This window comes from Mixophyes fleayi, chromosome 1, assembly GCF_038048845.1.
Source record: "Mixophyes fleayi isolate aMixFle1 chromosome 1, aMixFle1.hap1, whole genome shotgun sequence".
NCBI classification, from domain to species: Eukaryota; Metazoa; Chordata; class Amphibia; order Anura; family Limnodynastidae; genus Mixophyes; species Mixophyes fleayi.
The window spans coordinates 400,490,276-400,509,613 of NC_134402.1; the positions used below are offsets into that span (position 1 = coordinate 400,490,276).

General features: G+C 38.5%; 1 protein-coding gene across 5 annotated transcripts in view; it reads left to right on the plus strand.

The window, feature by feature from the left end:
- The window catches only part of PAM (peptidylglycine alpha-amidating monooxygenase), a 103,479-nt gene that overhangs the window by 10,825 nt on the left and 73,316 nt on the right, over window positions 1–19,338 (plus strand). For all 5 annotated transcript variants that reach the window (XM_075181398.1, XM_075181385.1, XM_075181413.1 and 2 more), the window contains one exon: window positions 7,559–7,616. In XM_075181398.1, coding sequence (XP_075037499.1) covers window positions 7,559–7,616 — 58 coding nt within the window. The remainder of the gene's footprint in view (window positions 1–7,558; window positions 7,617–19,338) is intronic.

Here is a 19,338-nt window from a genome sequence, read left to right on the forward strand (position 1 = left end):
GCATGATTGCTGTCATTGATCATGCTGATTTCCATTTCACAATGAATATAGGCAAGATTACTCTTGCATGCACCTTTTGGTACAAAAAATTGTGTATTGCCATAATTACACCATATAAATAACCCTATATATGCTACAGACTTTTACCTCCAGGGTAAAGCAACATACCTGGCAACAGCCTGTTCACATTGCTGATTTACATACATAAGGTGCTTGATTTGAGACAATGAGTACTTATCTGCTTGTAAACCTAATTTCTTGCTTCACCAATGGAGAACTACCAGCATCAGAAAAATGGGGGTACATCACTTCACTTCAATACACTTGAAAATAGTTTATGCCTCCATGTGCTTAGAGAGTAGAATCACCCCTAGATAAATTCAGAAATCGTCAAAGGAGAATTTTAGGGGTACAAGTTCAACACTGATTGAAAAACATTTAAATTTGTCTTGTGTATCTCCTGTCCTCAACTCAGAGTTAAAAGTGCGTCGTGATGAAGCATCAATGTCATGAATGTCCAGCCTGTCTCAAATACAGCAATCTGAACAGCTGGCTGTGACTGGCGACACCTTAGTCACTTAGCAATGAATACAACTTTTCTGCCACCACAAAGGATTTATTATGGTGTCCTTATGTTCACCAAAACCACTTATTAATGTTTCACACTTAAATCACAAAGCATAAGCCTCCTTGGGCTTCGTAAATTCACAAAGAATCGTGGAGAACACCCTAGATTACATTTATTTAATCTGAAAAATGTTTCCAAGGCTTAGTTATAAAAAGTTAATAACAAGACTACAATAAGTTGCACAAATAAGTTTCAGGAATAAAATAGGAAATTAAACCAGAGTCACTACTTTCTAGTTAAGACTTGGCGTGTGTGGGAGAACACAATTGAGAAAAATGGGACATTTCAGTCTTGATAGACCCCTTCATTAAAATGCACAATGTAATGTCTAAAGCAGAAGATTTTAAACCCTTACAGGCTCTTCACCCCCACCTTAGTAATTACAGTTTCAGTTAAGTCAGATTGGTTCCCAAAACGACACAGAGCTTTTCGAACTAAATTATCTATCACTATGATATATGTTTTGGCACCTCAGAGAATCTCTCACCTCTGCTCTGCTTGAGTAGCTAGATGGTTTACAACTTTGGGGCTTCAAACTCCTTTGAGATCCTTATCTATCTCAGGCCTGGCTAGTTTCAAAAGATTATTGACACTTGCGTAGGTTCAGACTCGTGTCATCTAGCAAAGCACACATTGAGATTACATTACAAGGTTATATACTATATACACTGTCCTACCTGAATAGTAAGGGAAAGTAACAATAATACATAATCATCACAATCAATAATAAGGTAATGTTGGGAGATCCATGATGGGTCCTCCAACTTTCTGCTATTTGGAGAGGATTCATAAGGTGATCACCTTGTTGGAGGCAGTATTCCCCTCTTGTCTCATAAAATGAAACTTGAGTGACAAAAGAGCAAAAATGAATGTCCCAATCAGGGTCCCAACCTACTTTTTATAGTTTGCGGTATGATAGTTGCTGTTATTGTTAGCTTGACTTAAGGAACTTTGATATATGGGTAATTAAGGCATGCAATTAAAATGTCTCTCTGTGGACTTGTAGAGCGCTGTGTCTATCATATGGTCTAGGCGTCAGGAAGCCCTGCTTTTATCAGCTTTTGGGCAGGACATAGTAGGCACCGTACACGCCAGTACTTCTCACACTAGTGCTAACAATTTCTGCAGAACTCTGCATTTACACTGTGTAGATGATGGGCTGCAGGCAAAAGAAACGGATAAAGGCCAGGTTCACCTGGTTGATATACACAGTGAAGAATGCACCAGGGTGCCACTATCCGAAAACTGTTTCGCCTAGGGGAGCCATAGTTGACCTTCCCACTTTTGGATCTACTCCTCCACACAAGCGCATGTAGCTTCAACTTGCTGTCTCTTGATGAGTGTAATGGACAAAATAATGAAGCTACACAGCCTAGACACTCATAGCCTTTCCTAACAAAAATTATAAATGAATTCCTTTTGTCTTGGACAAATATAGGTTGGGAAAACACATCTGTTTTAGTGCAAATGAACAGGCAACGATATTTCTCCAGTTTTCTTTGCCACAATTGTTTGATGTGGAAGAATGTGACTTATGAAATATTGCACTGTAATATATCATTCGTTTCATGGAATGTTCACTCATTTACAAGTTTTAGATGGCTTTTCGTTTTATGTGGTATTTTGTTCCTGGCTGATTTGCTGTTTGCTCTTTCTCTAGTAATTCCACTTATTTCCTGAGCTATGTGTTTATACCAAGGGAATAATTTGCATTTTTATTGTGATTTAATACTTTATTGTTGCCATCAACACTACACTATGTGAGAGACCGTCAGTTAATGTCTAAATCTTTTCAACTGTTTCTGAAAAACTCATTTGAAACAAACTCTGAAAATAAACTTTGGGTGTTTTTGATTTTTTATTTTTTTTTGAAACCCAATAAGATATTTTGTATCCTTGCAGAAACAATTTGTCACGCCCATCTAATTTTATGTTGCATGTAATATGCATCCAAATTCTCCATTGATTTCCTGCAGGTTTTGTGTTTTCTGTATGATAAATGACTTTTATTTAAAAGATCACAGTAAGCCTATAGCTTAGTTGCCAACATTATTAAATTGTTTTACAGAAACTCATGCCTGAACTTCTGACACACAGAACTGTCTAGGTGGACCTTTGTTTCGAAACTTGGATATATTTATACTATAAAAGTATTTGGCCACACCTGTTAATTATTGAATTGAGGTGTTTCAATCAGACCCGTTGCCAGAGGTGTATAAAATCAAGCACCTGGCCATGCAGTCTCCATTTGAAAAAATTTGTTATACAAAATGGGTCATTCTGAAGAGCTCAGCAACTTCAAGCGTAGTATTGTAATAGGATGCCACCTTTGCAATAGGACGATTTGTGAAATTTCATCCTTGCTGGATATTCTAGTCAATTGTAAGTGATATTATTAGAAATTGGAAGCGTTTAGGAACAACAGCAACTCGGCCAAGAAGCAGAAGCCCACGTAAAATCACAGAGTGGAGTCAACAATTGCTAAGCCGCATGGTGCGTAAAAATGGCCAACGCTCTGCTGATTCCATAGCTGAAGATTTCCGAACTTCCACTGGCATTAATTTCAGCACAAAAACTGTGTTGTGGAAACTTGGTAGAATGAATTTCCATTGCCAAGCAGCTGAATGCAAGCCTTACAGCCAACAAGACCAATGGCAAGCGTCAGATGGAGTGGTGCAATGCACACAGACACTGGACTCAGTAGAAACGTGTTTTGTGGATTGACAAATCGTGCTTCTCTGTGATGGGCGAGTCTGGGTTTTTTTTTTCAGGGTTTGAGCTAGGCCCCTTATCTCTAAATCTTAATGCTTCAGCTTAGCAAGTCATTTTGGACAGTGCTATGCTTCCAACCTTGTGGCAACAGTTCGTGGAGGCCCTTTCCTATTCCAACATGACTGTGCCCAAGTGCACAAAGCAAAGACTACAAAGACATAGTTTGATGAGTTCAGTGTGGAAGAACTTGACTGGCCCACACAGAGCCCTGACCTCAACCCCATCGACCACCTTTGGGATGAACTGGAACGGAGATTGTGAGCCAGGCCTTCTTGTCCAACATCAGTTTCTGACCTCATAAATGCTCTACAGAATGAATGGGTGCAAAATCCCACAGAAACACTCCAACATCTTGTGGAAATACTTCCAAGAAGAGTGGAAGCTGTTATTTCTGCAAAAGGGGGGCCAACTCCATATTAAAGTATATGTATTTGTATGAGGAGGACTGCACTGTAAAGTTGGTTTGTAGAGGCTGGCTAGCAACTTTTAGCTTAGGAGGCAAACACAAACAAATGGCCCAGGCTTTTCAACTAGCGCACCTTATCGAAAAACATGTGTGTGACAAATTATGGCAGAGTGGTTTGTCTAATATGAGTGTGAATTATATAGACCATGAAATATATGAAACATTGTTATGTTAAGCTATAACTAAATATAACACCTATCAGCCCTGAATGCAGACTATTTTAGTGCTCTGTGTAATATATATATATATATATATATATATATATATATATATATATATATATATATATATATATATATATACACACACAGGGAGCCTTCTACTGACCAATATGTAATACACAGCTTTACAAGGACCTCTAAACATTACAAAGAGCATTCTAGTAACCTCTGTACAAAATGGAGAGTCTTCTAGTGACTGATATACATTACACAGAGCATTATACAAGGCAGAGTCCGAGCCACATACATTACTGCAGATGGACAATGACCCGAAGCATACTGCAAAAGCAACCAAAGAGTTTTTTAAGGCTAACAAGTGGAATGTTATGCAATGGCCAAGTCAATCACCTGACCTGAATCCGATTGAGCATGCATTTCACTTGATGAAGACAAAACTGAAGGGAAAATGCCTCAAGAAAATGCCTCAAGAACAAACCGGAACTGAAGACATTTGCAGTAGAGGCCTGGCAGAGCATCACCAGGGATGAAACCCAGCCTCTGGTGATGTCTATGCCTTTCAGACTTCAGGCTGTAATTCACTGCAAAGGATTTGCAACAAAGTATTAAAAAGTGAAAGTTTGATGTAGGATTGTTTAGTTTGTCCCATTACTTTTGGTCCCTTAAAAAGTGGGAGGCACATAAAGAAACCGTTGTAATTCCTACACCGTTCGCCTGATTTGGATGTAAACACTCTCAAATTAAAGATGAAAGTCTGCAGTTAAAGCACATCTTGTTAGTTTCATTTCAAATCCATTGTGGTGGTGTATAGAGCCCAAAATATGAGAATTGTGTCGATGTCCCAATATTTATGGACTTGACTGTATGTTACAGGCAGGGGCTGGCTGGCAAATTTTAGCCCAGGAGGCAAGACTCTGGGTTGGTGCAAATATTGCTAAATACTATATTAAATAAAAATAAATGAGCCTTAATGTAGGCAGTGATTTTGTGGACTGAAGCATAACTCATAATAAAATGCAGCTTATCTAACTAACTAGGAGCTCATAGAAATAGCTATATGAACCTTTCATAATTGCAAAAGCGTGCAAATCCATGTCAATGACTTCAGTGGATTGATCATTCTTAGGAAGGTGGCAAAACGCTATAGGTAGATAAAAAAATAAATAAATAGCATTTCCTATATATACAGAGTTCTGAAAATCAAGTTTAAGGTGATAAAGGTTTTACCAAGTCTGCTAAAGGAAATCACCATTGCCATTTTCTATTCCATAATCTCTTTATCTCTTGCCAGAGCCCTTCAGACTATATATGTACGACCAGATACATGCGCACAGGCATTAAAGCTCTGTGTTTAAGATTGATAGCGCAAGTTAAGCTTCATAATAGAACTTCATGTACCAGATAACACTACTTATTTTCTTTTTACGTTTATTTAATTTGTGTTGCATTTTTTAATACCTCTTATTCTATTTCATTGTGTGACATGGGTCAACGCAGATAAAAACATATTCTATGGTAGTGTATTGGTAAAGCATTGAGATGCTGTTCAGAAACGTTTTCATATACGTTTGGATTGAAGACGATAAACTATTGTTTTTGTCACAGTTGCTTGTTTAAAAGAGAACAAATTCACACTTGTAATTGCACATTTAACTTGCGTAACTTATTGCATTTGTGATAATACTTTCCCAATACAAGAGCCTTGGGGCATGGCCTAGTGTTAAATCATGGTTTTGACATTGGAGATGTAGCCAGGGTCTGGATGACCGAAATAAGGAAGGCATCAAATAAAGAGATAGCAGACAAACTCTCAAAGATTGCCGGTAGTCTGCACCACTGAAGGCCAACCTGCACGCAGATTGGGCCTGCAGATAGGCAGGACAAGTGCAGGAGGACCCAGGAACAGAAATGCTACAGCGGTATTTCAGTCAAGCATCCCTGGTCTCCCTTTATCTGTTTTGTAGCAGGTCTTATTCTGTGAATGGGGAACTCTCCCAGTCCATGCCCTTGCAGTTACAGTCGTATCTGGCCATTCGTCTGTCAACGATTCCGAATTAATAAGCTTCACTTTAATTTGCTACCACTCAATCTTACAAGTGAGACGTAATCAAAGTGTGATCACAGCGTTACAGAAAGTTGTACCGCCGCTATTTAAGAATTATTACCTGCCAGGCAGACCTTGCTGAGAAACCCTCTCTACAACAAAATTCATTGTTTCGTTGCGAGAGGGACCGGCTCCATTAAATTAACAGCTGATTTGCTGAGCATGCGCCTATATTTCCTTGTGTATGCTCAGAAGAATCAACTCTGACATAAGGAGCGGAGGATCATGCGGCCTTTGAAGAGAATCTTCCCCAGCGGGACTACACTCCATGGGACAAGGTAAGTAACGCCATCTCGGGATGGCGTTACATTTTTAGTGCTAGTAGTGAAAAGCAAAGTAAGCTTTTCATCGCTCGAAGAAGAGATTCAGTTCACCCTCCCCATAGAGGTCTATGGTGCCGTAGATGCTAAACAGCTGAAGGTTGCTTAAGGCCAAAGAAATCTCTGATTTCTCCGGTGTTAAGCATTTGTTAAATAGGATGAAGCTTTGGAAGAGACTCTTTTCGGCACTTTTTGCCTAATTTTAGTCTCTTTATTGCTTCTTAAATGGACCCATAAGTTTGGTGGCATGGGGACCCTCGCACTATACGTCAACTTTGTAATATGCAGTGGATATTTGTTACATGGGAAGAGCAGAGAGAAGTAATGTGTTACTATTGGAGAGTTGGGAATGTACTACAGAGGTGAGGTAGGCCAAATGTGTTACAGGCCAGGGCATGACTACGTGGCTTGGCCATGATGCACAAAATTCTATCTCCACAGGGACATATTAAGTTATGGCATGAATGCAAATATTTTTATTTTCCTGTAGTACAGTCAATGTATTTTACAAGTTTATGGACGTTACATTTTATTGTTGTACCCTCAAATTATTACAGTCTCCCTATTTGGCCCTTAGCCCAAAAAAAAATGTGTACCCCCAGGTCTACAAAGAGGATTTCCACATAAGTAAGTTTAACATATACAACCCCCTGCACGAAGCACAATTGACCAAAGAAAATGATTGAATTCAGGTTGATTTTTACTACTTTAACATGTCTACTATTATTTGTGAAAGCCAATGTTGAAATTTACTGATTTCTTAGCAAAGACATTTTAATGAAATAAGAGCCCATTGCTATTCTGCAAGCTTCTGTAGAGGTAGATGATACCTGATGTTGGTTGTTTAGACTGGGGGATTGCTGTCTTACTTTTAAATAATGGCCACAAAAGGATGACTGTTTATAGTTACTTTACTATTATGATATTTTGATTTGCTATGTAAATCATTTGATGAGGCACTAAGTTGTCTGCTTTGCTGTCTACATTCTAAATGAAACTGTCACTTTCTAATGATCTTGCCTGTATTTTAAATGAGAAGGACCCAAATGGATGCGTACTGCTTCTAAGAACAATCCATTTATTTTTCAGTCTGACACCTATCTCTGCAAGTCCTACCGACTGCCGGTGGATAATGAAGCTTATGTAGGTATGTATTATATGGAAAAAAAAGTCTTAATTTGTCAGCATTATTCAACTGTTGTCTTCTTAAATCATGAGCTTTAAGCTTCTGTCAAATAGACCTGAACTGACATTTATCTTGCATGATGCAGAAACCAACCAGGAAAAAGCTATTTAGAGCCAAGAAAACAAACATTATCTTGGGGGCTGTATAAGTAATGGGAGCTGGGGAGCTGAATACAGATGCCTATGGCAAACCTTTCTGAGCAGCCCCATTTGTAAGCTATTGGCTTACTGTCACTGGCCAGTTATTTAATTCTGCTCCACATGGGTTTTATATTTTCCTAATATACTGTGTTTAAAATGTTTAGGGAGTGAAGAGCATTTTCGGCTATTGATGCTGCAAATAAAATCTTGGAAAAATGTAAATGATTTCATTTTCTGTAGGTTAGGATATTTCAGCTAAATATTATTACTCCATGATAAAAAGTATTTTAAAACTGGGAGAACAGTATATGAAATTGTGTCTTTTATTTTGTCATAGACTTTGTGGAACATAAAATATGGGACTTGGATAAGAAACAAGCATGCTGCAATTTTAAAGAGGAATTTTCATTATGTCCTCTGATTTCATTGTATTTCTTTTCTATGTGATCCTTTGAGCATTAGTTACTAACAGAAAGTCCCAGATGCTTTGTGCACAGTTTAGTTAGTAGAAGGAGGGGTTGACTCATGACCCCATTGGCCCAGAGAGACACCATTTAGTCCATCATCCTCTAATTGTTCTGCCCTGGGCCACCTTCCTCCAGCTGGAAAGCTTTGCGGTATAGAGGAAAGCCATCCAGTGAGTGAGTGTGGTGTAGTCTGGTCGCTTGCCTTGGAAAACAAGTCAGTCTAAGAACATATAGAGCTAGTTCCCAGGCCGGCTTTCTCTATACCAGTCTTACCTATAGCAATAAAATGGACCGCAGGAAAAAGGTTCATGTGTACTTTAAGGATAAACCGCATTGACTAACATTAATTTCATTTTGCATCCACCAAATCATCACAACAGTGTTGACTTTTTTTGGACAATTACCATATGAATATTTAAACATACAGATAAAGAACACGCCTTCAGATCATTTTGTACGTAGGCGAGCACAGCAGACTTCATTAGGGTGTGCACCAGTGTTCCCTCTAAGCTGAGCAATCTGGAAAGGAAAGAGTTAAAAGTTCACTCTAATGAGGGCTCCACCCGAAAGGTTTGCATTCACAATCTGCAGGATGTTTCCTAGTAAGATACATGTTTAACTCTATCATTTCCAGACTGCTCAGCTTAGAGGGAACACTGGTGTGCACACAGGAAATTCTTACTTATTTATTTTTAAAGGTGAGCATACGTCCATCAGTTATTAACCCCATGTTCCTCCATCAATAACATTCTTTCATCATCTTTATTCTTCATTAACCCTGTCATTTCCAAAATATCATCCCTCACCTATATGGGCCACCACACTACTCCAGCAGTTATTATGCATCACTTCCTCCCTGAGCCTCACTGCTGCTTGCATAGCGGAACTGTGTTGCTGCAGAAGGCCGGCCTGCGCATTCAGGATCACCCATTAGGTGCCAGTGTCTGCATTTAGAGCAGAGGGCTCATTACAGAGCTCTCTACTTCCCAACTCAATTTATTTTAAATAAAAAGTTAGGAGCAGGGCCTAACATTAAAGTGTGCGCTTGTCCGTGATTATGTCCTGCGGAAGCTTTATTTATTAACGTCTCCAAATCTGTTGTTTACAATTGATAAAACAGGTTTTATGTCTCTGTAGTGTCTGTTTTGTACCGTTCTAGTTAACTCTTTAGAAGGGGGGAACTGAGTCTGAAATGAAATGAAGGAAAAATGACAGAAGGTACCAAGTAAACCTTTTTTAGAGCTTTATTGGTATCCGTAGTATGGTATAGTCATACTGTTTCAGTCCCAAACTGTGTTGCATAGAGATTAATTTTTCATTAAACAAGTTATTTTTGTCATGCCTTGTTAGGTAGACCTAATAATGTTTTATGTAAAGGATCTAGGAGGCTGTAAGACTGGCTTCTCTCTAGAGAGCGTGGCTCAGAGGTTGCCATGGTAATAGTTGGCACTGAAAAAAATAAATTCTTAGGAGGTGTAAGAAGCTGCTTCCGTCTCTGTGTCTAATAGAATCCTCTTCACAGCAAGTTGATGTTTTATTAACATTAATATAAACTTAGGGCTTCCTTGTATCACTGGAAACCTAAAATATCTACCTATCAAATTTTTTTTATTTTAATTTTTTTATTATAGAGCTAGTTAGAGATTTTTAGAGGATATGAATCTAAATATACTGGAAACACAATAATAACATTCCTACTATTGACTTTTATCTGTAGATGATAGAGATTGGTAAAATACCTAATCTATGGAAGTTATGTGCTGATTTTGGTCACTTTTAGTTAAACATAGATTTCTGACCGTAATGGTTCCATGCAGAAATCTTTCTGTTTATGACTAGCCTTAGATTATATTATGTCATATTTTGAAATATTCCAGATTCTGTTCTCCGCACAGTGGAGACAGCCATCTTGTGGGCTCAGCAAATAGTTAACCTATTAGTTGACTCAGGGGTATATTTACTAAACTGCGGGTTTTAAATAGTGGAGATGTTGCCCATAGCAATCAATCACATTCTAGTCATCATTTATTTAGTACATTCTGACAGCTAGAATCTGATTGGTTGCTATAGGCAACATCTCCTCCTTTTCAAACCTGCAGTTTAGTAAATATACTCCTAGGAGTTAGTTCATCTAATGAATATGCAGGCTGCTTTCTCAGGAATATTGATTGAGCACAAAAAATGGAATCTTCCACTGTGTCTATTTGTAAAGAGCATTTTGAACAGAATGAAGCAGATAGCTGATTGCCCAACTGCAGACATTTTGTTATAATAATTGTATATTGAAAAGAATGCCTGTCTGCTAGGTCAGAGTGACATTGAGACAATTTAAAGAGCCGGTCATTTTTTGAAAATGATTTTATTTATTTTTTAGATCTAGCGCCTTGTTCTTTTATACATATACTAAAAAACCCATAGTGCCTATGAGCCCCTTTGCCCAGGAGAGAACATAAAGTGCACTCTGTATGGAAATAGGTGGACTGTGATTCCAAGTCAGAGCACATATTGTGCAGTTCTTCTGTCTCACAAGAATTCATGAGGCAAAGGAGCAGAGTTGTATAGCAGAACCTGCCTGCCTGTGAGTATAATCCATTCAGTTCATCTGTGTCCATACATTACACACTTTATGCTCTTCCTGGGTAAAGTGGGTACAGACCCCATTGTTTTTCTCCTATTATAGTTTGCTTTTAAAAAGTAGCTAAACCCCTGCAATAAAGTGTTGTTTGTTGATTTTGTTTCATAAAATATATATATATATATATATATATGTTAACCCGTGCATGATACTCATGCATTCTAGTCAAATCAAGCTACTTAAGGTCTTAAAAGGGTTCTTGTCATGCATTTGGGCCTAGCCCAGGCCTCCTCAGGGGAAGAGCGTTACTTCCCGACGCAAGCGGCCTTTTTAATGTGTGTTCATGAGGTAAAATTACCTCACGAAAATGAGTTTGAGCCCTACCAAATTTCAGCCTTTATTGAATTTTTTCTCCCACACACACTAAGAATTTAGTAGGTCAGTGTATAACTCTGCCCAGCAGGTGGCGCCGCAACTTGTTTTTTTTTACCACACACACACAGAGAGACGCCACTAGGCATTTATATATTAAATATATACTTTTTTTTTTTTTTTTTTTTTGTAAGAAATAAGGTGCCAGAACTCGCATAACATAGTCAATCGCTGTACACACACGCCAGTTGTGTAACGAAGCATAACGGTCGGCGCACGACCAATCACAAGCCGAGCAGTGCGCATAAGCAGCCGCATGCAAGGTTTTAATGATTTTGCCGCCGACCTGCTATGCTCGACAGGGCGATTCAATTCCACGTGAACCAAACATCAAATGTTCAAAAGTTACTTTTAAAACTTGGAAAATCCGTTAAATGGGTGCCGGAACTCAGTGAAGAATATAAGTTTGTTTATTTAAAAACTCTTCTAATGACATCTATTGAAAAGGTACCAGTGAAGAAAAGGTAATACGACCCATGGTGACGAAACGAAGATTTGCTTTCATTTTCTAAACTGGGATAGCAAAAAATTACTTTATGATTGGTTGCTAACGGCAACACCACATTTTCTGCACAGTTTATTGTAAAACTGTTATCCTATATGTCCCCCATTATATCTATTGATATAGTATCTGCATGTAACAATAAGAATATTAACTTAATCTGCAAAGATGGTTAAGGAGGTCTCCGTAGAGGATGAGCTTTGGAGGGAAGGCAGCAAAGGTGACACTAGAGCATCGATGTGCAACCTGATACACTTCAAGGGCCGCCACTTAAACCCATCCACTCAATCCAAAATAATCCCATATGCCCCTTGTGAAACGTACTCATCCAAAAACGTCTTATTCCTACCACTTCTTAAAATGTCGCTCGGCTACCTCTCAGATTTCCCTCAGACTGCATACAAAGCACTCTTCAAATCCTCGACTTACCCCTCATTTGGAAGCACTGGTGACAACTACTAATTTAATGATTAATGCTTAAAAATGAACTAACTTTCTTGACTGAAGTATGCCAGAATCACGCCACTCTTTCCTGCAGAGAAAGGAGCCAGACCGTGTGGTACAGTCTGCAGGTCCTTCCTTCTATTACCTCAGTTGTGCTGCTGGCACTGTTGTGTGGAGAAGGTCAATAGAAGTGGAAGTTGATTTTTCTGGGCATATCATGAAATGAAGCTCAGTGTTATTCTCTACGTTATTACCTACCAAGCTTCAGCCTCTAGCCCAGCTTCTAGACAATAACATCTGGGTCACAGGTGAAATTTACTGGTTAAATAAAGTACAGAATAAGAGCTGGGGACAACGGGTAATAGCGTAGAGATGAGGACTGATGGGTATAAAGCAGAAAGGAGATGGGGGCCGCATGTAAGGCTCAGTGGGCCACATGTGGCCCCAAGGCTGCTTGCTTCCCTGAGTAGTAGTAACCAGTCCATGAAAATAGCAGCATGATTGTGTGTAATTTATGTTTAATATGTAATTACTATACTCACACTGGACAGTTAACAAGACTGGGGCATGTTTTGAAAATTACATTTGTTCATCATTGAAACAGGTTTTCCTATACCTGGAAGTACAGTTAATAAAATACTAATATTTGTTATGTCATACTAGCCTCAAGTCCATTTTCATATTATTTTGATCTCTTGGTGGCACTAGCTCAGTACACCAATATACCTTAGCTGAACAATAAGACGGCCCTTGTTCAATGGATGTAAATGTGCTGAGAAGATTCTTCCTTCAGAAACAAGTCATGTAAATGTGTCTTGTGGAAACGCTTGCAGGAAAAATATGTAAAACTAACGACTGCTTGTATATGGGGCATATTTTTAAAACAACATTAAATGGGAACAGACTCTACAACACAATACTCGCCAGTTCTGAGTGACACCATGTTAATACTCAGGCTTCTTTTACCCATTGGTATTTTATGGGATGCTTTTTTTTGAATGGAAACATTAATTTCGTTAATCAGTTTGTGTTGCTACACATCACAATCAGCATGTGCTACAACCCCGCAATATGCAACCTTCTTATTTACTGATGCCTGAGGCAAACCAGAGACTCGGTCTGGATGCTCTGTGACATCAGCAGTTTATGACATATAAGCTTGTTCTAATTGGAAACTTAAACTGATCTGACCACAGTGTCGAACATAAAAAAGAAATCTCTCTGCGATCCTCTTCACAATGTGACGTTTGCAGTGCATACGGAATAAGTATTCATACATAGCTTATAACTCCGGAGCAAAGTCAAGGGTGGAAATTATAACAAATAAATCACGCAAATAATTGCATAGAGCCATTGATATATAGCATACTGTGTGTCTGTGTGTATGTATATGTATCTCTTCATATGGTAAAAGGAAACACTGTTTGGTTTGGAGCAGAATTATTTCCCTTTTGAAATAAAAAGATAATTTCTCTACATGACTAGATAATTTAAAGCACCTCTGGTCCCCTACACAGAGTGATAACAGCTGTTTTGTGGGCTAAACTAATATTCAACCTATCGGTTTCTTAGGAATCAGTGACCTCACTGAAGCGCTGATTACCTCTATTTTCCTGAACAGTGGTTCAGCTCACAAATGGCTGTTTTTGCTGTCAATAGGTGATGTTAACGCTTTAGATAAGCAATGTAAATTCATATGCACTTACTGTATATGCTTATTTTATTTGATGCAGGTCCTCCCCCTCAAGGCTTTTTTTGTGACACCCCCCCCCCCCTGCTCACACCACCCCAGCTTAAGCAACAAATAAAATACAATGCAAATTTAGGATTAATGCCAATGAGTCGTATGTTAATGGAATAAAAAAAACTTATTGAGCAGTTGTACAAAGAAGGTGAATAGAAAAATATGTGGATCATTGATTTTCAATACAAGATAATTGCCACTAGAGTGGATGGAAATCGGCTCCAACGCACTTCTCACATATATCTTAAAACTGACACTATTCTGGAAAAGTTCATTGTAGAACATTGCATTACTTCACACCCTGTGTTTGTTCTCTGTATTCCAAACTACTTTTTTCCCAAATCTTTATATCTGAAAAGTGTTTGTTTCACTAAGTAATATTAAACTGATGTCTGTGTGGTGTGTGTAATTGTGGAGCACTTAGCCTAGTGATACATTCATGGCACCATCAAGAAAGCTTTTTCCTGAAACCATTTATGGATAATAACAAACCCCTTCTTGGGTATGATAATGGAATTTCATGTAGATATTACTTCAATTCCTTGTGCCACTAACTATAATCGCCTTCATTTAACTTTGGCGGCTGTCAACAAGCGAGTCTAAAATCAGCCATAATGTCATCTTTAAGGTGGTAATGACAGAATAGCATAATTGTGTAAAATAACATTCAGAAAATATCCCTAACCACTAAATTTCACTTATGTTTATCTACTTTCAGTGATGCACTGATTATAGAATATTTTGCAGAAGTCCTAATTAATAAAAGTATCTCAATAAACCAGTTGTGGGTATCGTGATTTTCAGAGCTGTATTAAGCGTATCTTAGCCCTATGAATGGGCTGTGCTTTACTCTTGCAGAGAAGCAACAGATCACATTATGAGATCAGATCAATAACCTAAAGTGTTCACAGTCGAGCTAGTGAAAGATATTACCAAGCGTTCAGAGGCTAACCTGCGGCATAGGCAATGTTCATTTCATGACCTTGGAATAAATGGGAAACAAACCAGAGATGAAGAATTGCACTGGTTAGGAGGCTGTATGTAAGAGAGAAAATGACACTGGTTAAGAGGGATACAATTTCTTTTCAGACCCCATTCGGCACGTGAGCCGCCAGTTTCCACCATTACTTTCAAAACAACCGAAAATCGTAGTTCTATTAAGAAGCTAAACTCTCCAGTAATGAACTACAGCTAATTCTCCAAACTTGTCTTCTGCATGGGTTTAAATTCATATTAAGCCAGGATTATGCATAGTGAATGTTTTATTAAATTTTCAGTGGTAAAGATGTAATATATATGTATGTTTTGTATATATTAATGAAATCTATTTGCTGGGGGCAATAACCTTGTGGAACCAGAGGCTCTGATCCTATGTGAGGTTACATATACATCTTGCCCAGTTTAAAAAAAGGGCCAGTAGGCTGAATTTTATTTGCTGCAATTACATTTCACGTACAGAGACGGAAATAAATGATTTGCAAGTATGACACATACTTGCAGTCTATTTTACATTTTGTTTAACAATATTAATGGCTTGAGGGTGTCTTAGAGACACTCAGAAGGATTGAGCCTGACATCTGGCTACTCAGCCACGAAATGTAGCTGTCATCTTCATCCGTTGCTTTCACTCACATGACTGGCCTGTAAACAAATGTCTGCTGTTCTACAGGGTGACTGATTGAATCTGCAGCATGTCACACGTTTACTTACATGTGCCGTGGAAAGCCCGATGGAATCAATGTCGCTGATATTTGATAACACCATTTTGTTTTCTAATGGCCTCTATTTTAATATAAATCATCTGATTAATGAATAGGCAATCCATATTTTGCTGGAATGTATAAATCTAAAAAAAAAAGTCTTTCACAACTGCTAAAAATACAATTTGTATCATTGTTGTCTAAGTTCATCTTAAATCCATTCCTAAGGTACCCACATACTATAATTGTCGGGAGACATAATAGGACATCAAAAATATCATGACGCACCAGTAATAGATAACTGTGCCAAGGTTTCTCCATATTACTTTAACATTTACCGAGTACCCACTAAAATCTGTTTGTTTAAATTAGAGATGTTCACTGACCCCCGTGTTGTGGTTTTGGATTTGGATCTGGATTAACTTTGTGTTTTAGTTTTTGTTTTGGCAAAACCGCCCTTGCATATTTTGGTTTTGGTCCCGATATTTTTTTATTTTTTTTTCCTAAAATCTAATATTTTTGCTTCCCCCCCCCCTCACTTTATTATTAACCTCAATAACACTAACACTAATTTCAAATCATTTGCAGTCAATTTTGACCACCTCACAATATTATTTCCATACACTCTCAAACAAATACTGCAGCGACCTGGCTGGATGCTAAGCGACAGAGCAATGACACAAACACACACCAGTTCATAGCACATCTAGAAAACATTTCCACACAGCAGTGGCAGAAGAGAAAAGTGGTGCAAGATGGAATCGTTCTTGGATCATGAAATCGGTTATGGTTCAGTTGATCGCTCCAGCCTTTCCTTGGATAACTGTGGTAATTCTACAGCGAATACATGGCGACGAGCACGAACACTCCCCTCCCGAGATGCATGGTTTTATCAGACCCAGACCAATCCAGGTTGCCAGACAATGCACTAAAAAGAGCCATTGTAACTCACAGCAAAAAGCAAGTTCATCACTGAGCTTCGAATCGGCCCCAATTTCCAAAAAATTATAATATAGTTAGGTACCTTTGACGTAAAGTGCAGATTGCAAACACTTTCTGCAATACCGATGAAACAGCAGCAGAGTGGAAGGTAATACAGTTATACGTCACTTTAGACATCCATGCTTACATTATTTCTGCAAGCAACGTTGTTCTTTGTTAATAAAACTCTTTTCGTTATACTGTTCAAAAAAATTTAAAATAATCCTCCACCATTCTTTAGATGTTGATAGTAGGATCAGGTGAAGTTACAGATCAATGGGTGTCTAAGCACACAACATGTAGGTAACCTTGGCACACAGCGGTAGCTGAAAAGAAAAGTGGTGCAAGATGGAATTGTACTTGGGAACTCCCACCCACCCTTATGTTGGATCTTAAAAAGGACATGCACACTTTACCAAACCAAGCACTTCAGTGACAAAGAGGGCCACTTTTGAGGCTGATGTGCTTGGTTTGTTTGAGCCCCCACAAAACAAGCTAACAATGGCCTTAAGGCACCTAAGGTAACACTGCTGTTAATGAACTCTACTGTGGCAAGATGTTGTTGTCATCAATCTCCACCTCATATTCACCCTCATCAGTTTGTACATCATCCTCACACATTATTAATTCATCACCGCTGGAATCCACCATTACAGAAGTGCGGGTATTTTGATGTAATTGGCGGGAAAGGCCTTACTCGTGGAACTTTAAATTCATTTTTATGAACATCATCTTTTCCACATTTTGAGGAAGTAGTCTCCAACTCCAATCGCTGACTAGGTTCCCGGCTGTGCTGAAAGCTCTTTCCGAGTACACACTGGAGGGTGGGCAGCTTAGGCAGTGCAAAGTAAGTTGGTACATGGGTTTCCAAATTCAATTTTTTTTTCCTCCCAGTATGTTAAGGGACTGTTTGATGTGTCTATTTCTAAGGTGTTGTTATAATAATCCTCCACCATCCTTTGGATGTTGATAGTAGGATCAGGTGGAGTTATGGCAGAGGTGTCACTTTTTTGGTCAATTCTTTTAGACCAGACCAGATGTCAAAATGTTGTGCGGAGTCATCTGCATCATCCCTGGGTCACTTGGGAAAGCCAAGTTGGGTTTTCCAAGCTGCAGTTGACTGAGAATCTGAAGGAGGAGACTCTGTTTTGTCACGCAACACTTGAGCTGTCATCTTGCTCACCAGGAGCTCCTTGCATCTCCTCAGATCTGGGTCATTTGGAAACAAAGAGAAAACATAGCTCTTAAACCTAGGATCAAGCACAGTTGCCAAAATGTAGTGATCTGATTTCAAGATTTTGATAACTCTTGGATCCTGGCAAAGCGAATAAAGTACTTGATCTACAAGTCCGACAAACTTGGCGTAATTGCTTTGTTTAATCTGCTACTTCAGTTTCTCAAGCTGCTTTTCCAAAAGTCTAATTAAGGGAATCACTTGACTCAAGCTAGCAGTGTCTGAACTCACTTCACAGGTGACTACTTTGAATTGTTTCAGCACCTTGCACAACACGGAAAGTATTCTCCACTGCGCTTGAGTAAAATACATCCCTCCTCTTTTCCCAATGTCATGGCTTGTGGAGTAAGCGTGGATGACTTTTTGCTGTTCCTCCATCCGCAGAAGCATATATAGGGTGAAATTCCACCTTGTCACCAGCTCTTGCTTCAGCTGGTGGCAGGGCAAATTAAGAACTTTGCTCCATCTGTAAGTACCCGATCATTTTTGCCTTCTGGATGTAGCTCCTAGCAGACTATTACACAGTTATTTGCGGGATTGCTCTCTGTGATTTGTTATTACATTTGTTTAATAATAGCAATTCTTTTAATAGGGCTCAAAGGGCTTTACATTTGCAGATTGAAAAAAAAAAACAACCAACATGATAAAAGGGTCACTAATGAAATGTTTGAGTAAACATGGAAGCCTTGAGCCTCTTCTATGCAAAAAGTCCCTATATGGCACAAAAAATGCTCTATCGAAGCAATGATCAGTGGGTGCCCACTAGACTGGGAACACCTTTCTAAATGCACATTATCAACCCCTTAAAACTCATTTCAATATTTCACTTAATCTATTTTTTACTTGTGGAGGCTGTGTCAGACGCAGTACCTGGTAAGCCTGCATTCAGCAAGCAACATCTCGCCTAGTTAATATCGTCACAATTGCAGAAAAATATAGACTTTGATGGCAGAATGTTACCTGCAGGGAGTCTGCCTTTGTGTGTATTTTGTTTATGTTTTCTTTAATGTTGGGAGTGGATTTGTTTAAAATGCTTTTTAAGTACAACTGCAGGGAGACTATTCAATGGATCTCTTACCCTTTCTGTAACAGTTCTTACTTCTTATACCTTTCAGTCTTCCTCCAATTTCAAAATATTCTCTTGTTCTGCAAACCCTCTTATCTTTAAAAATTCTGCATTTCTGGGCAGATCATGTCCCTAAATTAAATGAAAGGGGCATATGTGCTGTCATAAGCAGTTTGGCTCCTTAGTAAGTAATGATCACATTCTTCAAAATTCTACTATGTGGTGTTAAATATAAAGGTACTTTAGGCATATTTTTATTACTAATTATTATGCTCATCCTCTTTAGTATATTGACTACACAATTAGAAGTCCCTATAGACAAACGTTTCAGGACTGAACTGTTTTTTAATTTGTTTTTCTAATAAAGTATGTTAAACATATTGGTTTCTACTGTTTAT